This window comes from Malus domestica, chromosome 16 (genome assembly GCF_042453785.1).
Source record: "Malus domestica chromosome 16, GDT2T_hap1".
Classification (NCBI taxonomy): domain Eukaryota; kingdom Viridiplantae; phylum Streptophyta; class Magnoliopsida; order Rosales; family Rosaceae; genus Malus; species Malus domestica.
In genome coordinates, this window is record NC_091676.1 from 10,539,374 (window position 1) to 10,561,084 (window position 21,711).

A 21,711-nucleotide genomic window follows, 5' to 3' on the forward strand; every position below is an offset into this window, starting at 1 on the left:
CATCCAATCCATCAATCTGGGTATTTAAAATTTGGTTCAACGGCTGCAAACAAGGATTTCCTTTAAAAGTTATAATAAATTTAGCTGTTAGATCAAATATCAAAAACCCAAATGTGAATTGGATGAATTTGGTGGAAGGGATCTCCAGATCCCTTTCCATTAATAACATAACAATCTCATGAATTTCTATTATTTTTTAATTTTACATATTCAAATTTTAGTTGTTGGGGATGTAGCTCCATTTGGTTTGCAAATCAGTCAATAATATTTTTTAATTTTCACCGTTATTTTTAATTTATTGGTAATTTACATTTTATTTTCGCTTTTATTGCTTTCCTTTCCCGCGCAATTTATATCACTTTCTTACTTACTTCGCGGCTGAGCTCACTCAAAATTAGGGTTTCTGGTGTCAAGAAACCAACTATGGAGGTCGCAGCTCAAATCGCTCAGCTGCTGAACGAGACTCTAAACCCAGACTGCGCCGCCGTCCACACGGCGACCGAAGCACTCGATCGCCTCTCGCAGCTCCCCCAATTCCCTTACTATCTCCTCTCCATCTCCACCGGTAATTAAGCATGCAACTCATGCTTATATGCTAATTTTACGCGATTTATGGTTTCTTAGTGGAAAATTGTGTCGATTTATGTGTTAATTCGATGCCAGGAGGTGAAGATCGAGGTCAGAAAGTCGCTGCGGCAGCGTACCTTAAAAACTTTACCAGGCGAAATGTGGACTGCGAGAATCCGAATTCGAAATCAAACGTTAGCAAGGAGTTCAAGGACCAGCTTTTGCGGGCATTGCTGCAAGCCGAACAATCGGTTGTCAAAATTTTGGTTGAAGTGGTATGCATATTTCAGAGTTCAATATCCTAATTTTTAGTACATTAGTGAAAGGTGTGAGCTTTTGATATATAATTGTTTTAATGTATTGACTGGCAGTTCCGGATCATTGTTGTTGCCGAGTTTGTTAAGCAGAACTCGTGGCCGGAACTTGTACCCGAATTGCGATCTGCTATTCAAAATAGCAACCTTATTAGCAATGGTGCAAACTCGCAATGGACCACAGCCAATGCCCTTACGATTCTTCACGCGCTCCTTAGGCCCTTTCAGGTACTTAGTAGCGTATGGTGCATAATTAATTTGTTTGTTGCGAAACCAGTTTATGATATCTCTATCCAAATTTTACCCTTTCCTAGGATTGGTTTTTAAATTTTTTAAGTTTCCTTTCATCATGTGGTTACATGTGTCCGGTTGTCTGTATATTTTGTTTCCAGTCCTCATATTGGCATGTAATTGCTTGTGCTGCATACCTTGCTCAAATAGTATCACTAATGGGCTCAAATTGTTTCTGGCAGTATTTTTTAAATCCTAAAGTTGCCAAGGAGCCAATACCGCCACAGCTAGAGCTAATTGCGAAAGACATTCTTGTGCCCTTGTTAATTGTTTTCCATCAATTTGTCGAAAAGGTTGTTCTGTTTACACTTCCTTGCTCATTTTCTTCCCTTGGTAGTCTTTTATGAGCTTTTACAATAATCGATTCTATATGATTATCAAATAGGCTTTGGGTGCTCATGGTACAACAGATGTGGAAGCAGAGAATATCCTTCTGGTTGTCAGCAAATGCATGTATTTTACTGTAAGTAACAATCTTGTTTATGATTATGGAATATTCATAAAAATGTATCATGCTCAGTCCCTTTTATCTCCCACCCTAGCCCCGCTTTTTTCAATGTTTTTGTGGCATTGCTATTTTTGTAGGTGAGGTCGCATATGCCATCTGCTTTAGTGCCTCTTCTACCTTCATTTTGTCATGATCTAATTGCCATTCTTAGTTCTTTGAGTTTTGAATCCGTGGTTACTCCACAAAATGGGTACCTGATGAGATTGAAGACTGGGAAAAGAAGTTTGCTCATTTTCTGTACTCTCATTACTCGACACCGGAAGCATTCTGATAAGTAATAACACAATGCTTGTATTAAATTTGATTAAAGTAGAGTTATTGTGGTAAATTCTTTATGTTTTGCATTCATGTATTTTTGCAGGTTGATGCCAGACATGATAAAATGCGTTCTGAACATAGTAAAATATACCAAAAATGTTGGTGTAAGTTCTGTATTAAAATTTCTTACTTATTCATCATTTCAATCAACATTTAGAGTGGTGATGCCTGTGTTTTCCAAATTGTCTGACTGCTAAGTCTGCATCTTGAATCCAAGTTTTGACTTGCATTCTTATTCCAGCATTCTGACTTTTATTTTTCTTATTGTATTTATTATTTTATGTTGATGTTCAATTTGCTTATTTGTGATTCTAAACATAGAATTTAAACTTTAATTCCCTGAATCTGATCATTTGCTCATTTTGTTGTCATTTTATAACTGAAAAGTAATATTATACATGCAGAGGCTTGATTTTTTATCGGAGAGGATTCTTTCATTAGCTTTTGATGTGATTTCACGTGTTCTTGAAACAGGGCCTGTAAGTTTCCTGATTAGTAAGTTTTACTGAATAAAGATCACCAAAATTCTGCCAACTTCATTCATTAGGAAGTGGAACTTTGGATGTTGCTGGAGCACAATTTGTTACTTATTCAATCCACTCCTCTTAATTGGTTTTTTCTTTTCTTTAATTGTAAATCAGGGATGGAGAATAGTTTCTCCACATTTTTCATCTCTGTTGGACTCTGCAATCTTTCAAGCATTGGTAATGAACGAGAAGGTAAATTTTATTGTCAGAAAAAAATGGGAAACACATATTTTTGAAATCTGAAGTTATAAGTTGAACTAACTCTTGTTTTTCTGGCAATTTTTCAAGTAGGATATCGTAGAGTGGGATGAAGATGCAGATGAGTACATACGAAAGAATCTTCCATCTGACATTGTATGGAAAGCTTATAATGGTCGTATATGTGATTCCTTTACCTTCGCAATTACCTTTAACATCACCTCTTGTTTTTATACAGGAAGAAATTTCTGGCTGGAGGGAGGATCTATTTACGGCCAGAAAAAGTGCTATCAATTTAATTGGTGTTATGTCAGTGTCAAAGGTTGCTCTTTTGTGGTCCTTGGTGAACTATTTCTATACATGTATTCCAAAGAGCATATTTTTTTAGCTGGTGTTCTATGCCCACAGGGACCTCCGGTAGGAACTTCTACTAATAGCTTATCAGCATCATCAAAACGTAAAAAGAATGAAAAGAACAAGAGAAGCAATCAACATGCTTCAATTGGAGAACTATTGGTGCTTCCATTTCTGTCGAAGTTTCCAATTCCTTCTGATGCTAATACATCCCAAACTAGAATTCAGAACGAGTGAGCACATAAACACATCTTCGTATAAATTATCTGATATTGAATTGGTATGCCCTGTGTAGCTATATATATATATATATGTAGTGTCCAACATTTGATTATTTTCTTGTGCCGGTAATTCTTTCTTTTATCTCTTTGTTTATATAGTTCCCCTTATGCAGCTTGTTAACTGTTGTCCTGTTCCTCCTACTCACCAACATTTTCAATTTTTCATGTGTAGATGCTTCTTTCATATTGATTTGTATACTTTAATTTATTCCCTGACTCTCTTACTGTGACAATCACAGTTATTTTGGTGTTTTGATGGCATATGGTGGCTTGTTAGATGTAAGGACTTTTTCTCCAGTTACGTCATAATTTGATTTACTGTGGTATAATAAGAGCCTGCAAGTGAATATTTATAATTCTTTTAATGCAATACAGTTTCTAAGAGAGCAGCAACCTGCATATGCGACAACTCTGGTTCAAACTCGGTTGCTACCATTGTATAAATTATCAGTCTCCTTACCGTACTTAGTTGCCACTGCAAACTGGGTTCTTGGAGAGCTTGCTTCCTGCCTACCTGAAGTGAGGCTGTTTCTTACCATACCAGCTCCTACTCTTGTAATTTAATTAAAATGAGAAAAGTTTTATCCACACATCACTTGCTATCTGATGTTTTGTTAGCTTGATTTTATTTTATACTTCCTTGAAAACCGCATGCTTTTCTTTAGGCCCACTATTCAAAAATTTTGTCGCGTTTTCAGGAGATGAGTGCAGATGTGTATACCTCATTGCTCAAGGCATTGGTTATGCCTGATAATGGGGATATTTCTTGTTATCCTGTGCGGGTTTCTGCTGCTGCGGCAATTGTGGGACTTCTTGATGTGGGTCACAAACTCAATCTTTTAGTTGATCCCTTGTGACTTCTTCAGTGGCATTATTAATCTTTCTGATCTGATGTTCTGTCTCCAGAATGACTACCCACCACCTGAGTGGCTTCCTCTCCTTCAAGTTGTGATTGGTAGGATTGGCAATAACGAGGAAGAAAGCTCAATTTTATTTCGTCTTCTCAGTTCTGTGGTGGAGGTGGGACATGAAAATGTTGTAGTTCATATCCCTTACATTGTTTCAACATTAGTTGTTGGAATCTCAAAATGCATTCCCACTGATCTGGAGCCATGGCCTCAGGTATATGTAGATTTGTATTGCTAGGCTGGTAGTTTATCTATCCTTTTGGATATCATGTTTAGCGGTTAGGGATTGATGCACCCGCTGCTAAAAAGAGAGGGAAACTGCTATGTATATAGTATAGTATATGGCTTCTCATCCAATAAGCTTTACTAAATTGAATCATTGTGTGCTTGACCAATTTGGACCCATGAAATCAGATTGCCCCAAAATTAGTACTGTTTATTCATGGAGATTTTTTCCCCTGCGATTTTTTTTTTGCGTTCTGTACGCTCACTGTATATTTTGTGTTTACCTGATCCACAGTGCATGAAAATTTCTTCCACTGATCTCTAAGTAATCTCTAAATATCACCGATTTCTTTTTGGAATGTAAATTTCTTCCAGTTTCAACTATTAGTGGAATATGACCGAAGGGAAGGGTGTTAAGACTGATGAACTGGCATTGTTTATATTAGATGGTTGAAAAGGGCTTTGAAGCATTAGCAGCAATAGATCAATCTTGGGAAAGTTTTACGGCTGAACAATCTGAGGAGAATGAATCGAGTGAAAAGTGGGTATCAAGCCGAGCTACCATCGGTAGAGCTTTCTCTTCTCTCTTGCAACAGGCTTGGCTTGCACCAGCGCATCACTTGGTTAGTTTTTATTTCTAGTAAACTTTCCAGACAAAGAATGCATATACTTTTTTTTTGTGATAAGCTATTTCATATTTAATATGCTATCCGAAGTTAGTGTCTTTAATTGGAGCCATTAAATACTAGGTTCTTAAAACTCCCAACTTCTTGTGCGTCTGTACTTTAGACAACAAATACCTCTGTGCTCATTTTTAATCATTTTCCCTATATACATATGGAATTCAGGTTGTTACTTTGTGCTATTTTCTCTGTTTTTAATCAGGGACGGGAAGACGAGGTTTTGCCCCCTTCTTCTTGCTTAGATTATGCATCAACATTGCTCCGATCCATCATGCTGTCTGTTACTGAAAGTAATGCAATTCTAGAGCTTAAAGTATCAGAGTTATTATTAGTTTGGGCTGATCTGATTGCCAACTGGCATGCTTGGGAAGAATCAGAGGATATGTCAATCTTTGAGTGCATTAAGGAAGCGGTCAGTCTACACAAAAAATATGGGTTGAAGAATTTTATTGTAGGACAAATGCCATCTCCTCCAGCTCCACCTGTTCCTCAGCATTCCATAATACAAGGCATTGGTACTTTTATAAGCGAGGCTGCCTTACAATATCCATCTGCAATGTGGAAGATTTGCTCTTGTATCCATATACTACTACATGCCCCAATTTACTCATCCGAGACAGAAGGTGTGAAGCAGTCGTTGGCAGTTGCATTTTGTCAGGCAACATATACCCGTTTCAGAGAAATTAAAAGCAAGCCTGGTCCTCTCTGGAAGCCTTTGCTGCTCGCTATATCATCATGCTATTTATGCTGTCCCGAAGTTGTAGAGGGTATATTGGAGAAGGATGGAGATGGAGGATTTCAAACCTGGATGTCTGCACTTGGATCCGTTTCCTCTAGCTCTTTCAAACCGGGGCTACCTACAGAGTCAGAGATAAAGTTGATTGGTAAGTACTTGGTCTCTAAAACGGGGGAAATGAAATTGTGTTTCAGCCTCTAACAGACTGACATGATATTTTAGTTACTTTTGCTTTGCATAAATTCCTGAAACCCTATGAATTGGATAGCTTGGGACATGACTAACAGTTAATGAATCTCAGTGCTGGCACTGGCAAAAGTGGTTGAACGGGTGGTGGTAGTTGGAAAGTCATCTGGTGCTTTGTTACGGGAATGCTTTACCTCTCTGATGGAAGCATCTATACGATGGAAAGAACTGCAGGAAGAAGAGGAAGCAGGTGGAGAAGAAGAGACCGAGGATGATGATGAAATTGAAGATGATGATGATGATGACGACGATGATGAGGTTTGAACTTGCAAGTTTTTTGTTTATAGTCAAGTTTCAGGATTCATCTTTTAAAAGTTCTCTACATTTTTGGACTGCCTATTAATGACAGAAGGCTATGTGCAATAAATGTATGCTATTCTTTTTCATAGGTTACTCTGGCTAATATTACATAATTTTTGTTATTATTCCCTTCATGAAAATTTACTTTTATCATCTGAAAAGTTAATGGATGATATTTGATTTGGGCTTTTTATCCTTGAATTTTCTCTCATGCATCTGATATTAGCAAACTTACATTTTTCCTTGCAGGATTCGGAGGATGATGAATATGAAGAGACTGAGGAAGAGTTTCTGAATAGGTATGCTGAAGCAGCTCTTGCTTTGGAAAACGGTACAGTTATCGAAGAGGGGGAACTAGAAGATGAAGACCAGGAAATGGATTTTGAGCAAGGTCCATGTTTTGTTATAGCTGTACAGTTTGCCATCATCACGACAGCATATGAGCTCATTATAATTAGTTGTCTTCTTTCTCGTTGCATTTGTTTGCTGAAATTTTGATTTTTGCAGGCTGCTTAGACGAAATTGATCTGGAAAGAGTTGTATCGTCACTTCTGGAGAGATACCATCCTGTAGTCATACAAGGACAGGCATTTCCACCGGAGCTGATTTCGAGTTTCCTAGAAGTTTTCCCTCAATGTAGGTCGTTCTTCCAGCAATAATTTTGGTAAATTTTATTGACCTTTGTTTTCCCTGAAAATGACTGATAATTTTTTTTTTGCATCGTAAACTCGGTAAATTTATTGGGAAGTCATTTGTAAAATGTGATCTGAAGTGTTTGTGGTAAAAGACATTCACGGTTTTGCACTTCGATCTGGTGTATATGTGATCTACCTATTATTTTGTGGGGAGTTTTGGTTGCTTATAACGGGGGCCAATGAGGAAATCCATATTTGAGTTTCTTGGGCTCTTCTTCTGCCCTGTCATCAATCGGTGCCTAGAAACACAATTTATTAGAACCAGAACACGGGCTCATTAGGCAGTGCATCAACGGAAAACATTTATGTTCATAAGCGCTTTTGTCACATATTCTGGTGCTTTTACAGAAGCGTTTGAAAGAGTTTCATAAGGTACTAGCCTCTTGGCCGATCATTTTTTGTCCAACAACCTCATCACCGTGTATTGCAAATGCGAGTCGCTTTTATCCGCAGGCTACATGTTTGATAAATTGCCCGGCCAAGTCCTTGACGGCTCAGATTGATGCTATAAACTTAACTTCAATCTGGCATCTTGGAATGCAATGATGCCCAATGTGTAATGACTGTCACAAGGCATTCGAACTTAAGAGGATAACGCACATCAAATGTGGAGACATGGGAAGTGCACACATTTGTTAACAACGCGTTATTATTAAATTTAAACATTAACGACTACGTTTTTATGATCAATGATAACCAAAGTAACATTGGTCTATATTTATTTAGAAGGTGTTACCCACACATTATTTTTTATTTCTCACTCTTTGCTAATTTCTGTCAATTGTTCTTGTTTAATTTATCCGATTCGACATTCGAAAATTAAAAAAGTATAAGTGGATATAACATCTCCTTATTTATTTATACTTTGCTTTTTCTTATTGGTTTAAAACACTATTACTTCAGAGGATGAAGTATGTTAACTAGTTTTCGTGATGTTCCAGTTATGCCCTTATGTATATTTAAACTAAATAAAAATTAATAGTAACAAGACTAAACAAACCAAAAACCCAATCTGGTAAAATCCCCGACCAAAAACAACGAGCTTAGCTAATTAATCACAGCCGTCTGATTCAGGGTTCACCGCTGATTCTGGACTGTAGGTACAGCTGATATTTATCCCCGTAACCCTACAATAAAATTTCACGCCCCCCTCACCTCCCAACTCATATAATTAGCGCTTTTTCCCGGAAATTTTCTCTTTCGGTTTTTGGGAAGTTCTTCAAGTCCTCCGAAGTCCGACCCACAGAGGACGAGAAGCAAACCCCAAACATTTTCCCGGAATTTCTCTTTTGTTTTTCTCGCGTTGCTCTCTGATTGAATATTACGCAAACGAAATTGAAGTTTTTCGAAGCTGTTGTTCAATATATTCGAGGAGGTACGTGATTTTTTTTTTTTTTTTAGGGTTTACGAATTAGGAATTATCTGCTTGATTTGACCTCGTTTTTTTAATTTTGGGTATTTAAAATTTTGCTTAGTTTTAATATGCTTGGTCGTTGAACGTTTAGGATGATGTTTTGTTAATTTCAAATTTTGTTACGATGCTAGAAATTTAGGTTCTGAGAAGTGAGAAACTGTTGGTAAAGTAAGAACAGAATTTTGAAGACTAAACTAGAATAATTTAGTTTCAGAAGACTAAATAATTATTTTTTGATTTGCTGGAGAGAGTGAACTGTGGGATGATCTGAGGTTGTTAACAATTATCTTTTACAATTTATTAGTCCATGGGATATGCGAGACGATCGAATGTATTTGATTTAGAGTTTATAATGTCAATGCACTGATGGAATGGTTATATCTGATTGTAGATAAGTGTTAGGCATGGCAACAGAGGAGCCGGCTGGTCCACGGTATGCGCCAGATGATCCTACACTTCCTAATCCGTGGAAGGGTTTGATTGATGGTAGCACGGGTTTGTTATACTACTGGAATCCTGAAACTAACGTTACCCAGTATGAAAAACCGGCTTCTTTGCCTCCGCCCTTGCCATCAGGCCTGCCTCCTGCTACTTCCACACCAAAGCTGGCTGCAATTCCTGTTGCTCATTCAGTGCAACCGAAGGGAGTGATGCCTCAGGATGGACAGCAGATAACGCAAGCTCCACAACAGCACGGGTCGCAAGTGAGCCAGTTTTCTCAACAGCATGGACATCTAATGGCACAACAGATGAATCCGACATCATATGCTCAACAGCAGGGCTCACAAATGGCTCAACCTGGACATCAACAGAGTTCACTATTGGGACAGGCCATGCAACAGCATGGGCAAATGATGCAGCATCTGGGTCAGCAAATGCCCCAGCCGCAAGTGCATCAAGGGCAGCAAATGCCTCAGCAACTGGGACAACACACACCACAGGGTCATGCGTCACAAGGGCAGCAAAGGCTTCAACAACTGGGACAACACACACCACAGAGTCATGGGTCACAAATGCATCCGTTTGCACATCAGCAGATGCATTATAGGCCTTATCAGCAAAGCATTCCTCCCCAAGGGCAACAGAGTTCACAACCGCAAACTCTGCATAGTGCACAAGCGCAACCACTGGCAAATCAACAAGAATATAAAGCTGCATTCCCCCAGAGGGAGGAAGATGATTTTCAACAAAGAAATCAAATTGGTGTTTCTCCATCCCGGTTTCAACAAGCGGGAGCCTCATCTGTGCAGAATCTTCCTACTGGGACCAATCCAGTACAAATGCCACAGAGGTCTGTTCATCAAGGCCCAACCCAACAATTTGGCGGCCCCTTGGGAAACATGCAACATCCTTCCTCTTTTGGTCACTTGCAGCAACCAGGGGCTGATTTGGCTCACCATCAACATGGTTCTAGGTTCCAAAGTCAAATGGACCCAGCAATGATACACGGTCAGCAGTCAAATGTGCCTCCTGTTGGATTAAGAATGGGTCATGAAAATAATTTCCATGGTCGAGGTGGAAATGACTATTACTTCAATAGTAACAATGAAGGGACGACAGGTCCTCAGCAGCCCAAGCTTGCATCTATTCCGATTGCTAAAAGCCAGCAGGTATCTCTTAATTTATATCACTGTCGTGTTCTGTTAGGTTTCCATGTAAGTTATTTACCTTTAAATCCATTCATCAAAAGTTAACTGATTTCTCATTACATCATGTCATTTTTTTTTTCAGGAGATGAGTGGTGGCCCTCCATTTCAAACTGCTACACCTGGTCATTCCATGCATAACGTGTACAGTCATGCAACAGGTGCTCCACCATTCCCAAATAACTCTTTGGTGAAGCCCCCTTATGTCAGACCTACAAGTCTTACTAGTCTCTCACCTGTTGAAGTTTATCGTCAACAACATGAAGTTACTGCATCGGTCTGTATTTCTGTTTGCTTGTGATCTATTTGTGGGAATGTGGGAATGCTCGTAAATTTTAGTTTATACAGCACAGAAAATGGTTTTGAGGAGATGGGTACGATATGATATTGGTTTTGATAAGAGATGGTGCTGTATTGTTTATAGTTATTATAGACACAATAGTATGTTAAACTAATGTTAATTCTTTAGGAAAACTAATGAAAAGGGCTTGAAAACTTTGAGTTTTAACGATAAGGACAAAATAAAAAGTAAAATGAATAGTAGCAGGTTTGACTTTTTAGCGTAAAAATATGGTTTTTCGTTAAAGTGAACAGTATCGTGGGTTTTTCGTTAAAACTCCCTAATTCTTTATGACCTCAATTTTTGCATTTAATTGCATAGGGTGACAATGTACCTGCACCATTCATGACATTTGAAGACACTGGTTTTCCTCCAGAGATATTGAGAGAGGTAAGTTACATTCCCCTAGATTTGTTCTTTCTCTGAATATAAAATATCCATTATGAGATCCATGCCATTCCATTTTTGTATCAGTATTTGTTTTCTACCTTTGAACTCATGAGTTCTCACTTGTCGCAGGTGCGATATCTGCTCCGGAGGAGGAGCATATGTCGTACGCTGCACTGCTATTGGCACACTTACACATGCAACAACTATTCTGATTTTTGGAGGCTGCAAAATGAACTGTTGGAGCCTTTCTTGTGCATCTTCTAAAAGGGTGGTTGGCCCTTCATCCAAATCACACCTTATGTGACTGGGATTTCTTGCTTAATGGCTCCACCTGTTATGTCTTTATGCCCTCTTTTGTTGCCTCAAGTTGCTTGTGTAAGCAACCATATACCCATGGGCTTTTTTGTCATCTTACTCTTCTATCAATACAAAATTTTATTGATATTTGTTTGGTTGTAGTCTATCTTTGTGCGAGACATTCTAAAACTTTTTTCTGATCACTTAGACCTATGTTATTGGTTCAGATTCATGCTGCTGGCTTCGCATCTCCCACGCCAATTCAGGCACAAACATGGCCAATTGCTCTTCAAAGTAGGGATATAGTTGCAATTGCAAAAACTGGTTCCGGAAAAACTTTGGGCTATTTGATGCCTGCATTCATTCTTCTTAGACAACGCCATAATAATTCTCAGAATGGCCCAACAGTCCTGGTTTTGGCCCCAACACGGGAGCTTGCAACACAGATACAAGATGAGGTTTTGAAATTTGGGCGAGCTTCTAGGGTATCTTGCACGGTGGATGCTCATTGCTTGACTTTATTGATACGATAGTTTCATTTTTTTCAGTTCATTTTGGTTTGTATGTTTTATTCACTGTGATTGAACTTCATGATTCCAGTGCCTGTATGGTGGAGCTCTGAAGGGCCCTCAGCTAAAAGAGTTAGATCGTGGAGCAGACATAGTGGTGGCAACTCCTGGTCGTCTTAATGACATACTGGAAATGAAGAAAATTGATTTTCGGCAAGTTTCTCTACTTGTACTTGATGAAGCAGATCGAATGCTTGACATGGGTTTTGAACCTCAAATCCGTAAAATCGTGGATCAAATACCCCCGCACAGACAAACTCTTATGTACACAGCAACATGGCCCAAAGAAGTAAGAAAGATAGCAAGTGATCTTCTTGTTAATCCTGTACAAGTGAATATTGGCAGCGTTAATGAGCTTGCTGCAAACAAGTCTATCACACAGGTAATTCTTTCTTTCTTTCTTTTTTTTAAGTGTTTTGACTAGTGCACGGACTCTGGGATAATGTAATGCAACTAGTTAAAGTTCCAATTGGAAACTTTTAGAAAGGTCTATCACTTTGTGTATTGCAGAGTCTAGGATAATGATAAAAAGTATAAATTTAAAGCCAGTCTCACAGACCTTGCATCTGAGGAACTTTGTCTTATATGGTTAATATATGGGACATATGCCACTTAGCCTGCAAAATGGTCATAGCTTTGTTATTGGTTTTCTAGTACATGCATCATGGATGGTAGGCTAGGACTAGTTTAGTGTGGGTGGGATTATCTAGTGAAAGTAGGGATGAAGTTGATGAGAATGTCTATGATTTATGGAAGCAATGATGAACAGTTAGGTAATTTAGTATATTAATGTGCTATGATCATAGAAACTACAATTGTCATACCAGGTGCTTTATTTTTTCAGTTTTGATCAGTACAGTACTCACATAAGAAATCTTACTTATGCAAAAGATTTTCTATTAAACTTAAATCTAATTATAACACAGAACCATAAGCTTTGTCGTACACTTCAGTTCTGGCTCACAACTATAAGCTTCCACACAGACTAATTATATACAACTGGTCAGTGTGATGGTCGATCTCCTTTTTTTATGTGCATCTGGTGCAGAGGGTTTTTCAAAAGCACACATAGGGTGGAATATATCTGTACTATTAACTTGTTTGTGAAGTGGGAACCTTTTTATATGTTCAAAAAGAAGTAGGAACCTTTTTAGTTTTTATTGCTTCACTATGCAAAATGATTTGTTTATAAATCTGCAGTACGTTGAAGTTGTCCCACAAATGGAGAAGCAACGGCGTTTGGAGCAGATCCTGAGATCCCAAGAACAAGGTTCTAAGATCATTGTCTTTTGTTCCACCAAGAGGTTGTGTGATCAGATTGCACGTAGTATTGGACGCACTTTTGGGGCTGCTGCAATTCACGGGGACAAGTCTCAAGGTGAGCGAGACTGGGTTTTAAATCAGTTCCGGAGTGGAAAATCCCCAGTATTAGTTGCCACTGACGTTGCTGCTCGTGGGCTTGACATCAAAGATATAAGGTTAACTCATTTCAATGCACTTTCTTTATTTCCAATTTAACATGTTCAGTTTATGAATGAAAATAATGACGATCATTGGGACAAAGATCATGATTGAGCTTAGAATTTAGACCTCGGCTTTGGTTCAAAGACATTGTACTTACAGTTGAGTTTCACATGTTATAGGGTGGTGGTAAACTATGATTTCCCTACTGGTGTTGAAGACTATGTTCACCGAATTGGAAGAACTGGGAGGGCTGGCGCAACGGGGGTGTCATACACCTTTTTCTCTGAGCAAGACTGGAAATATGCAGCTGATTTGATTAAAGTTCTGGAGGGAGCTAACCAGCAAGTGCCTCCAGAGGTGCGAGAGATTGCTCTACGTGGTGGGCCTGGTTTTGGCAAGGATAGGAATCCAATGAACCGTTTTGATTCTGGTGGGCCTGTTAATGGTGCTGCTGGCCGTTGGGATTCCGGCGGCCGTGATGGAATTAGGGATGGGGGTTTTGGTGGTCGTGGCAGTATGAGGGATGGGGGCTTTGGAGGTCGTGGTGGTTTTGGTGGTCGTGGCGGCATGCGAGATGGCAACTTTGGCGGTCGTGGCAGCATGCGAGATGGCAACTTTGGCGGTCGTGGGGGCCCTAGGGACAGTGCTGGTAGCGGCCGTGGTGGGAGAGGCGATTTCTTTTCTGGGCCTGGAAACAGGGGGCGAGGATTTGGTGGTCCTGGTGGTGGTAATGTTGGTCGGGGTAGAAATGGCAGTGGCCCACAAGATCGGTACAACAGTATGGATGGCCGTGGGGGACGTGGACGGGGACGATTTGATAATAGAGTTGATTTTCCTGACAGGAGCAGAGGCAGGAACTATAGCCGTAGCCCTGACAGAGTTCGAACATGGGATATTAACAGAAGCAGAAGCCGGAGTCGAAGCCGCAGCATTAGCCGGAGTAGGAGTCGGAGTCGTAGCCGGAGCTGGTCCCGTGGCCGTAGCCGCAGCTACAGCCATAGCCGAAGTCATAGTCGCAACCGTAGTCGGAGCCCCAGTTATGAAAGATATGAGAGGCCGCCACGCGTGTCAAAATTTGATATGAAGGATCCTGTTCCCGAATCTGTGGTTCCACCTGTACCAGAGATGGTTCCTACGTCCCCAGAGACACAAGTCAATGTATATCCAGACACCAAGCCGAATCTGCCAGTGGTTGAGCAAACGGGGCTAGTGGATACACAGGGCGGAGGAGGAGACCCTTCCCATCACTCATTGATTTAACCTGAGAGCGGTCGACACGGTCTTTCTTTGCAGTCCTTGTGTGGTGCCTTTATGTCGGTTTTCCTGAGAATACTTGCTGAACTGCTCTACTGCTTCTGCTGGTGGTGGAAGGTCATGTCGGGTAATTGGCGATAGTTATGGACGACGGATGTGTTAGGGTGGCTCTAGAAAACTCTTTTTGTGCACGGCCTAATATTGTGATCAACAACAGTTGAATTTGAGTATTGGAGAGGACGTTCACTCGTCGGATTATTGGTGTCTTGTGTGAGAAATTGGGAAAGACATGTATTACACCTTTCCCACATAGAATTCTAGGTGTCTAATTTTACTAGATTTTGTCATGAATTATCCTATTTTTTTTCAAATGAACTCTTTGATGTTTAATCTCCATCTCTCTCTCTCTCTCTCTCACACACACACGTGTACACACACACACACACACACACACGCACAGAGCAGAGTGTTCAGGAATTTGTAGGTAGATGCAATGTGCTTTAGGTACTACTAATGGAAGCCTTGGCACAAAACTTAGCTGACTGGTGCTTTAGGATTCATAGAGCCGATCCACTTAATGAAGCAAGGTTTTATTGTTGTATGTATATGATTTCTAGTTAGGCACTTGGGTGTGACTCTTACCTCTCATTTCCTCTGTTTTATGCTGTAAAGTCGCAAAACGATTTAGCGATAGGTTGTCTGGTTCGCCTCTTTTTAGGTTGCCGGAACATCTCAAGGTTTTTTTATGGAGAGATTTTCTCATGCAATTAAATTTTAGCTTTTGTCATGTCCCACTTCAATAAACATCTGCCATGTGCCTGAAACATGCGCTACTTGTCTAAAATAATTATCACGTGGTGAAAAGGCGACACGAGAGAATAAAAGAGTTTCTCCTTCATAGATTTCTGCCTGATTAGACTAAACTTGTCACCGTGTTTAGCACATAGGTGTTTCTTCAGGTGAACAAAGGGCCCTAATTGCCCTAAAGAAGGTTGGAGCAATGAACATTTTATCTTATCGCATACATAACGAATATTTTCATGGAAAGGACATCCACATGCAAGCAAGCATATAGTTTTGAGTAAATTGTAGCTATGATCCCTTAATTGGAGCAATGGTCCCTCAACTAAAAATTCATTACCATTGGTCCCTCAACTTTAATTCAATTGGAGAAATTGTCCCTTAACTTTAATCCAATTGTAGCAATGGTTAACTTTAATCCAATTGTAGCAATGATCATTCCAACATAACTCGTTTTGACAAAATTTTTGACGTAGTTGACGAAAATGACCATAGTTACACACTTTGATGAGTTGAGGGACCCTAATTATATAAATGGTAATTCCAACCAAGGTCTAAAATATCGATGATATCGGAAATATCGGTAATCTAAAAACAGAAATTTCGATGGAAATATCGGGATATTATTGATATCGATAAAAATTGAATAAAAACCACGGAAATTTTAAGAAAAACTTTGAAATTTTTATTGAAACTTTGCAGGATATTTATTTAATCAATTATCTATTAGTTTATCACAAAAAATTAGAATGAAATGCATTGCATGATGAATTTAACTGATTTAAATTGATTATATAGCGAGCTGGCAAACATTGTGAGTGTAGAAAATATGTAATAATTAATGAAATAAGTTTAAACACACCATAATCATTTATATATATAATGAATTAGTACAATATTTTACACTTTATACATTGCATGGCAAGATACATGAGTAACTTAGTACCACATAGAGTTCCTATCAAGGTCTAAAATATTGATGATATCGGAAATATCAGTAGTTCAAAAATACGAAAATTTCGAAGGAAATATCGGGATAATATCGATATTTTAGACCTCAACTAATAAAGGTAAGTTTTTTCCCCAACAAATACGTCAAGATAAGGTAACCCACAAAAAAATAAAAAATAAAAATAAATAAATAAAGGGGAGGAATGAAATAATAAACTTGTTTAATTTTGTTGTCTTTATTGTATTTAAAAAAAATTGTATCCAACAATAAAATGTCTTTCTCGTTAAACTTTGTGTTATATTGACATTTGGTTTTATTTTAATCATTAATTTGGAAATTATTTTGCACATCCCAGATTCTGGTTGAATTAGAATACTCTTATCTATATATATAAAGGGAGACCCCAATTTGGTGAAACATTCCAAAATGCCAAGAATGCCCTCACTTCATATGCAAAATACCAAAAGCTAACTGTCTAAAAAATAGGATTAAAAACGTAATAATACAGAATTCTCAACGATAATAATTCACAACCATTAGATAAGACACTCACACTTTAAATTCATTTTCACCCTTTAGATCAATTATTCCACAACTGCTACATCACATCCTATTTGAAGAAACACTCCAGATGGAAAGAGGGAAACCATCTATTGCACGTTCAGAGCAGCAGTTGCAGCGGTTGACAGACTGGACATGGAACCGCCATTTATCGCACGTTCTCGATTCCCACAGAACATACAAAAGGGAAAATTGGATGATTTTCTCAAACTCACTTTTGTCTTCCGTACAAAACCCCCTCCTCCATGCCTTTTCTGTATGATTTCTTCATCTGCAACTGGCAATCCGGAAAATAAACGCTAGGATTCACACAAATCGGTGAGTATTTCCCCTCTTTATTCAATTTCCGTTTTGTTGTTGTCCCATCGTTTGCACATTGTTTTTTTCTATTTTTTCGTTTGGTGGCCTTAGGTACCTTCCATTACTCTCTCTCTCTCTCTCTCTCTCTCTCTCTCTCTCTCTCTCTCTCTCAAACATTGCACTGAGGAAGAATACACACTCATTCTTTTAGACTAAAAACCTTGAAATTCTAACTTTCAAGGACGATCTGGTAAGCATTTTCACTAATACTCACTCTCATATTTTCTGTGCTTTCCTTGGTTTTTTGGGTTTGTTCAAGTTTTTAATGGGTTTTGAGTTTATTGTAGTCAATTTTGGGTTTTGTAGAGTCGGAAAATCGAAGACTAAGAAGCAAAGAAGGAGATCGGTGAAGAAAAGGCAAGCAAAAGTAAAAGGTAAAAAACGTGAATTATTTTTTATTATTCTCATTTTCCAAAAAGCAATTTTTTGATATTTTATAATTACTGTTTGGTTGCTGTGAAAATTGGGTTACTGGGTAGCAAATAAATTTGATTGTTTTGGACTTATTGGGCCCCACCCACATTGAGAGAAATGCGCCTTCCATCTGTGGTTTTGGAGTAGTTGCATGAAGTAAATTTAATTACATTGTGTCTACTGGATGGCTAAGAAATTTTTGGAAGTTGATATCTTTTTGTTGTGTTAAATACTTAAAACTATGTCAACATTGTTTGTATTGCATTAGCAATGATTTTCTTTTTTGGTGTTTCTACATGTCCATACTTGGTGTGGTACTGTCGTTCATCATCTAAAATCTCAATGCTCATTGAATTATCAAATATTGAGGCTTTCGGCACTGATTGCAAACTGACAGCACTCCCTCAGGTAATCAAATTTTGTATTTGTACGCGTTTACAGTGATTATATGAAGCTCAAATTTGTTTATGTTTTGGTAATTTCGTAGTAGAAATGCCAGAAAGCGATATTGTACTTAGTTTTGATTTCGGAAATTAGTTTCGATAGGTTGAACGTGTAAGTCAATTACATTTTGGTGCTAAGAAAATTGGAGATTATTTACTGCTCTAATTGTGTGCTACATACTTGGAATTTAGAAGCAAACCAAAACACAGTGGTAATTCTTTTGGAAAATAAATTATTTAAGGATAGAATTTTTTTCCTTCTTAATCTCACTCTATATGTAAATAGCAAAGTTTTGGCGGATTTCGGTTTATCTGATGTATTAAAGTGTATGGTAGTTTTGTGCTTTAGTGAAGAAAAAAGAATGCTGCCCTTTGATTTTCGTGGTCTTTTACTGGATTTCTTTATGACACTCATTTCTGACCCAAAGTATAAAATTTTGGACTCCATTCCTTTGGTTGCAGAATATGGTCTGTCATTGTTCTATTATTGCATGTATGCCGGACAAGCTTTGAAGTGCCTTTTGTTAATAGATTATTTGGACGATTGAATAATTGGATCCTTCTTATTTCCAATGAGCACAAGCAGTAAGAAAAGCTTGACAATTTAGTACCTGAGATGACATCTGTTATTGTCTCTATGCCTTTGACATTTTCTAACACGTTTGTTAGTGACTTTTTTTTATATTTTACCGTGCGAAGAAAGTATGAGACTATCGTGTTGCATTGTAAGAAGGTTTAAAAACATTTGTACGTTCATATATGAAGACACTAAGTATAGACAATCTCTGAATACTAATTGTACGTGTGATTAAGAAAGGCTCTTTAACATATGCATTGCATTTTAAGATGTCCTAAAATGGGACATATGTTATACATATGCCCAAAAGTCGTGCATTTTTCATATTTATTTTGGTTGTGTCAAAAGTTATTTATTTTGTTTATTTATAGGAACTCTACAAGAAATGCAACAAAAAGTGAAGATGGCACCACCTAAAAATGAGCTACCTAGCATACGTGTTTCTATTTTTTCGCCTGGTTGGGGCATCTCCATTGGTGTGAAAACTGTTGAACTTAGCAAACTCATTCTTAAAGAGTTTAAAAAGAAGAAGATGAGCAGTATGTATTCGTTAGCTTTCTTCTTAATTTTTTTATAAAATAAAATTTTGAGAGGAAACGTTGAACCTTATATATACCTTTTTCATATAGGTGGCACATGAAAATTGCTTTAGCAGAAATGAAAAATGCAAATACTCCTCACATCATACGAACCTACAAAAAAGTTCAACGAATAAGGTATAATCCTACTTACCATGCCTATCTATCTTTGACAATATTCTTCCTTTGTAATATGTTTGCCAATTAATTATTCATAATTATAACACATGAATATTCTAACTGGCCAATTATGTGGGTGTAGGAAGAAGATTAATCGTAACCATACAATTTTTCTAGATAAGGTATAATAACATTTTTTAATAGTTAAGTATGCAGTACATTATATTATATTAGTTTGAAATATTTCAAACTTAATTTTGTAACAGTTCTACAAGCATCATACCTTGCTCAAACTGAAAAAGTTGAAGCATAGGATTAAGGTACAACATCACATTATTACTTATTTCATAAACGTGATCACAAACTTTTAACTCAAACTTGAACAAATACTTAAATACTTAATTTACAGTTTTCTTCAAGCAATTGGAGTAAAAGTGTTGCTATGGGTAAATTGTCTAATTTAAAGGTACATGTTGTTACTCTCTACTTATATAATGATGCTTTGTTTTTTTATAGTTTGACTTCTAATTTCCTCATATTGTTTATAGATTCACAATGAAAACTTGAAGCATCACGTGAAAACAAATGGGTGGCAACCATGGCGCTCATGTTGCAAGAAAATTTAACTCATGGATGGATCTATTTTATTTTATTTTTAATGTTGCTAACTACAAATGTGTCTTCGAAACATATTATAAGGTTTTCTTTAATTTTCATGGATGTATTATAAATAATTTCCTCTTTGTTAGGTTTTCGTTCCTTTTTATTTATTTTTGGTTCCCTGCATGTTTGTGAGATGCACTGCCTATGGAGAAGAAATACTAAAAAGAAGGAAAAAAATAGAAAGAAAAATAGTTAAGCAATTCAGTACTGAGTAACTGAAACGTTAGAGAAAAAAGAGCCTAACAAAAACAAGAAGTTTGCTTGCTGCCAAAATAGTTAATTTTCTCACTATTGTTTGTAGATTGGCAATGAAAATTTGAAGTGTCAATCAGGAACGAATGGGTGGAAATTGCAGCATTGATGTCAATTTTCTTTTCAAAAAAAACAATGACATATAGACTTTATGGGTATTGTGAAAAATGTACATATTGTGATGTAGGTTTTAAATTTTGACATTTAAGTTGTTTTGTATTTTGCTACAAGTACTTAATGTTTCCATCTACTTTTTTTTATTCACATCTACTTACTATTGTTTATGAACTTTAGGTAGGAACTTGCTTCCAGATGATGTTGTTTAACAATTGCATGAATAACATTTAAATCATTACTTTAGGCAATGTGAAAACAAAAAATATAACAACTTTTTAAGACGTGCATGATAAAGATAAAGTTCCTCTTTGCCCAATACATCTAAAATATATCATGACAATTACAATAGAAAAAAAAAACACAATACACCTTTAGGGACGCGTAGCGCCCGTGATGCAAAAATGTCTCTCGCACGCACGTTAGTGCGTGCGGAGAGGCTAGTCTACTATAAAAGGGCTTCATGACTCACCGGTCACCGCATCTTAAAATCATATACATAATTGCTCTCAATACTCGACTTAAGTTCAAGCTTTAGAGGGTTTTTAATGGCACCACACTGGTATCAGTATCACCATGATAGCCTCTCTTTGTTTCGAAGGATTTCGAAGGACAATTTTATTGCTCGACCAAATTCAGACATTCCCTCTCAAATTTTTAATACACATGTGTTAGAATTAATAGTCACGCTCAAGTCATCAACATAATCAACGTCGTAATAGGATTACATCCACGAACAACCTCAATACACGACCCTACATGCAATCTGCAAAACGACTTACCTGATGTTGCTGCCATTGAAGGAACAAGTGAATCAGTCTTCTACTTCCAGCACACAATGATGATCTATACTAGTAAATAGGGTTTAGTTCTCGAGAGTCTTATTGTGTGGAATCATAGACTTCTTCAATATGTATATATACACCAAATTATCCTATCAGAGTTCCACACTTACTGGCCTATTATCAATAGTGAAGATAAACTCTATCCTCATAACAAGTTCAAGTCCCATCGTGACTCTAATACCTCTATGAATACCCTACAAGTACTCCTGTTAATTGACTGCACAATAACTAAACTCCACAACTCCTATTATATCAAGGATCTCAGATTCCTTCAACCACACAACTCGCACAATGAGTTTACGTGTGATTTAAGAAACCTAGTTGTTATCTCATTGTCATTCACACATAGTCTAACAACATGATGTCGTATGTTCATTGTTAAGTGTTTAGTTGATAAACATATTCATTATTCTGAAAAATATGTCTAATTAAATGAAGATTTTTGCTGTTAGCTTTGATCATATTAAATCTCAAACGGTGAATTCAATGAATTTATAAATATAAAA

The 21,711-nt window shown here is 37.5% G+C and overlaps 3 protein-coding genes across 9 annotated transcripts; all 3 read left to right on the top strand.

The window, feature by feature from the left end:
• The first annotated feature begins 251 nt into the window (after window positions 1-251).
• On the top strand, window positions 252-7,264 carry LOC103452755 (importin beta-like SAD2 homolog). Its single transcript, XM_029095792.2, has 21 exons — window positions 252-565; window positions 664-842; window positions 939-1,109; window positions 1,355-1,465; window positions 1,558-1,635; window positions 1,758-1,954; window positions 2,042-2,102; window positions 2,403-2,477; window positions 2,640-2,717; window positions 2,817-2,879; window positions 2,962-3,045; window positions 3,132-3,310; window positions 3,598-3,637; window positions 3,734-3,877; window positions 4,057-4,176; window positions 4,265-4,480; window positions 4,938-5,114; window positions 5,377-6,058; window positions 6,212-6,414; window positions 6,706-6,847; window positions 6,964-7,264. Exons 1-21 carry the CDS (start codon window positions 424-426, stop codon window positions 7,113-7,115), a joined length of 3,294 nt encoding a protein of 1,097 aa, XP_028951625.2. The 5' UTR covers window positions 252-423; the 3' UTR covers window positions 7,116-7,264.
• Window positions 7,265-8,293: 1,029 nt separating this feature from the next.
• On the top strand, window positions 8,294-14,915 carry LOC103401998 (DEAD-box ATP-dependent RNA helicase 40-like). Its single transcript, XM_008340738.4, has 8 exons — window positions 8,294-8,526; window positions 8,957-10,175; window positions 10,297-10,488; window positions 10,873-10,941; window positions 11,466-11,735; window positions 11,839-12,189; window positions 13,008-13,285; window positions 13,451-14,915. Exons 2-8 carry the CDS (start codon window positions 8,970-8,972, stop codon window positions 14,529-14,531), a joined length of 3,447 nt encoding a protein of 1,148 aa, XP_008338960.1. The 5' UTR covers window positions 8,294-8,526; window positions 8,957-8,969; the 3' UTR covers window positions 14,532-14,915.
• A 1,881-nt stretch (window positions 14,916-16,796) lies between these two features.
• Window positions 16,797-20,079, top strand: LOC114822188 (uncharacterized). 7 transcript variants are annotated; one of them, XM_070815677.1, is made up of 8 exons: window positions 16,797-17,157; window positions 17,506-18,021; window positions 19,005-19,172; window positions 19,263-19,349; window positions 19,474-19,513; window positions 19,598-19,651; window positions 19,741-19,797; window positions 19,880-20,079. In XM_070815677.1, exons 4-8 carry the CDS (start codon window positions 19,270-19,272, stop codon window positions 19,955-19,957), a joined length of 309 nt encoding a protein of 102 aa, XP_070671778.1. In that variant the 5' UTR covers window positions 16,797-17,157; window positions 17,506-18,021; window positions 19,005-19,172; window positions 19,263-19,269; the 3' UTR covers window positions 19,958-20,079. The 7 variants fall into 7 exon arrangements, with proteins under 7 accessions (XP_070671778.1, XP_028952246.1, XP_070671779.1 ...); XM_029096413.2 differs by having other exon boundaries at window positions 17,506-17,573; XM_070815678.1 differs by having other exon boundaries at window positions 17,025-17,157; window positions 17,487-18,021.
• The last annotated feature ends 1,632 nt before the right edge of the window (window positions 20,080-21,711 follow it).

What these genes read in the sequence shown, in the direction of transcription:
- LOC103452755 (XM_029095792.2), top strand. Translation starts at nt 424, where the DNA reads ATGGAGGTCGCAGCTCAAATCGCTCAGCTGCTGAACGAGACTCTAAAC. An exon ending in CATATGGTGGCTTGTTAGAT is followed by an intron (nt 3,638 to 3,733) that starts GTAAGGACTTTT and finishes AATGCAATACAG; the next exon opens with TTTCTAAGAGAGCAGCAACC. An exon ending in GGAAATGGATTTTGAGCAAG is followed by an intron (nt 6,848 to 6,963) that starts GTCCATGTTTTG and finishes TGATTTTTGCAG; the next exon opens with GCTGCTTAGACGAAATTGAT.
- LOC103401998 (XM_008340738.4), top strand. Translation starts at nt 8,970, where the DNA reads ATGGCAACAGAGGAGCCGGCTGGTCCACGGTATGCGCCAGATGATCCT. An exon ending in CGATTGCTAAAAGCCAGCAG is followed by an intron (nt 10,176 to 10,296) that starts GTATCTCTTAAT and finishes TTTTTTTTTCAG; the next exon opens with GAGATGAGTGGTGGCCCTCC. An exon ending in CTTGACATCAAAGATATAAG is followed by an intron (nt 13,286 to 13,450) that starts GTTAACTCATTT and finishes CACATGTTATAG; the next exon opens with GGTGGTGGTAAACTATGATT.
- LOC114822188 (XM_070815677.1), top strand. Translation starts at nt 19,270, where the DNA reads ATGAAAATTGCTTTAGCAGAAATGAAAAATGCAAATACTCCTCACATC. An exon ending in ATACAATTTTTCTAGATAAG is followed by an intron (nt 19,514 to 19,597) that starts GTATAATAACAT and finishes ATTTTGTAACAG; the next exon opens with TTCTACAAGCATCATACCTT. An exon ending in GTAAATTGTCTAATTTAAAG is followed by an intron (nt 19,798 to 19,879) that starts GTACATGTTGTT and finishes TATTGTTTATAG; the next exon opens with ATTCACAATGAAAACTTGAA.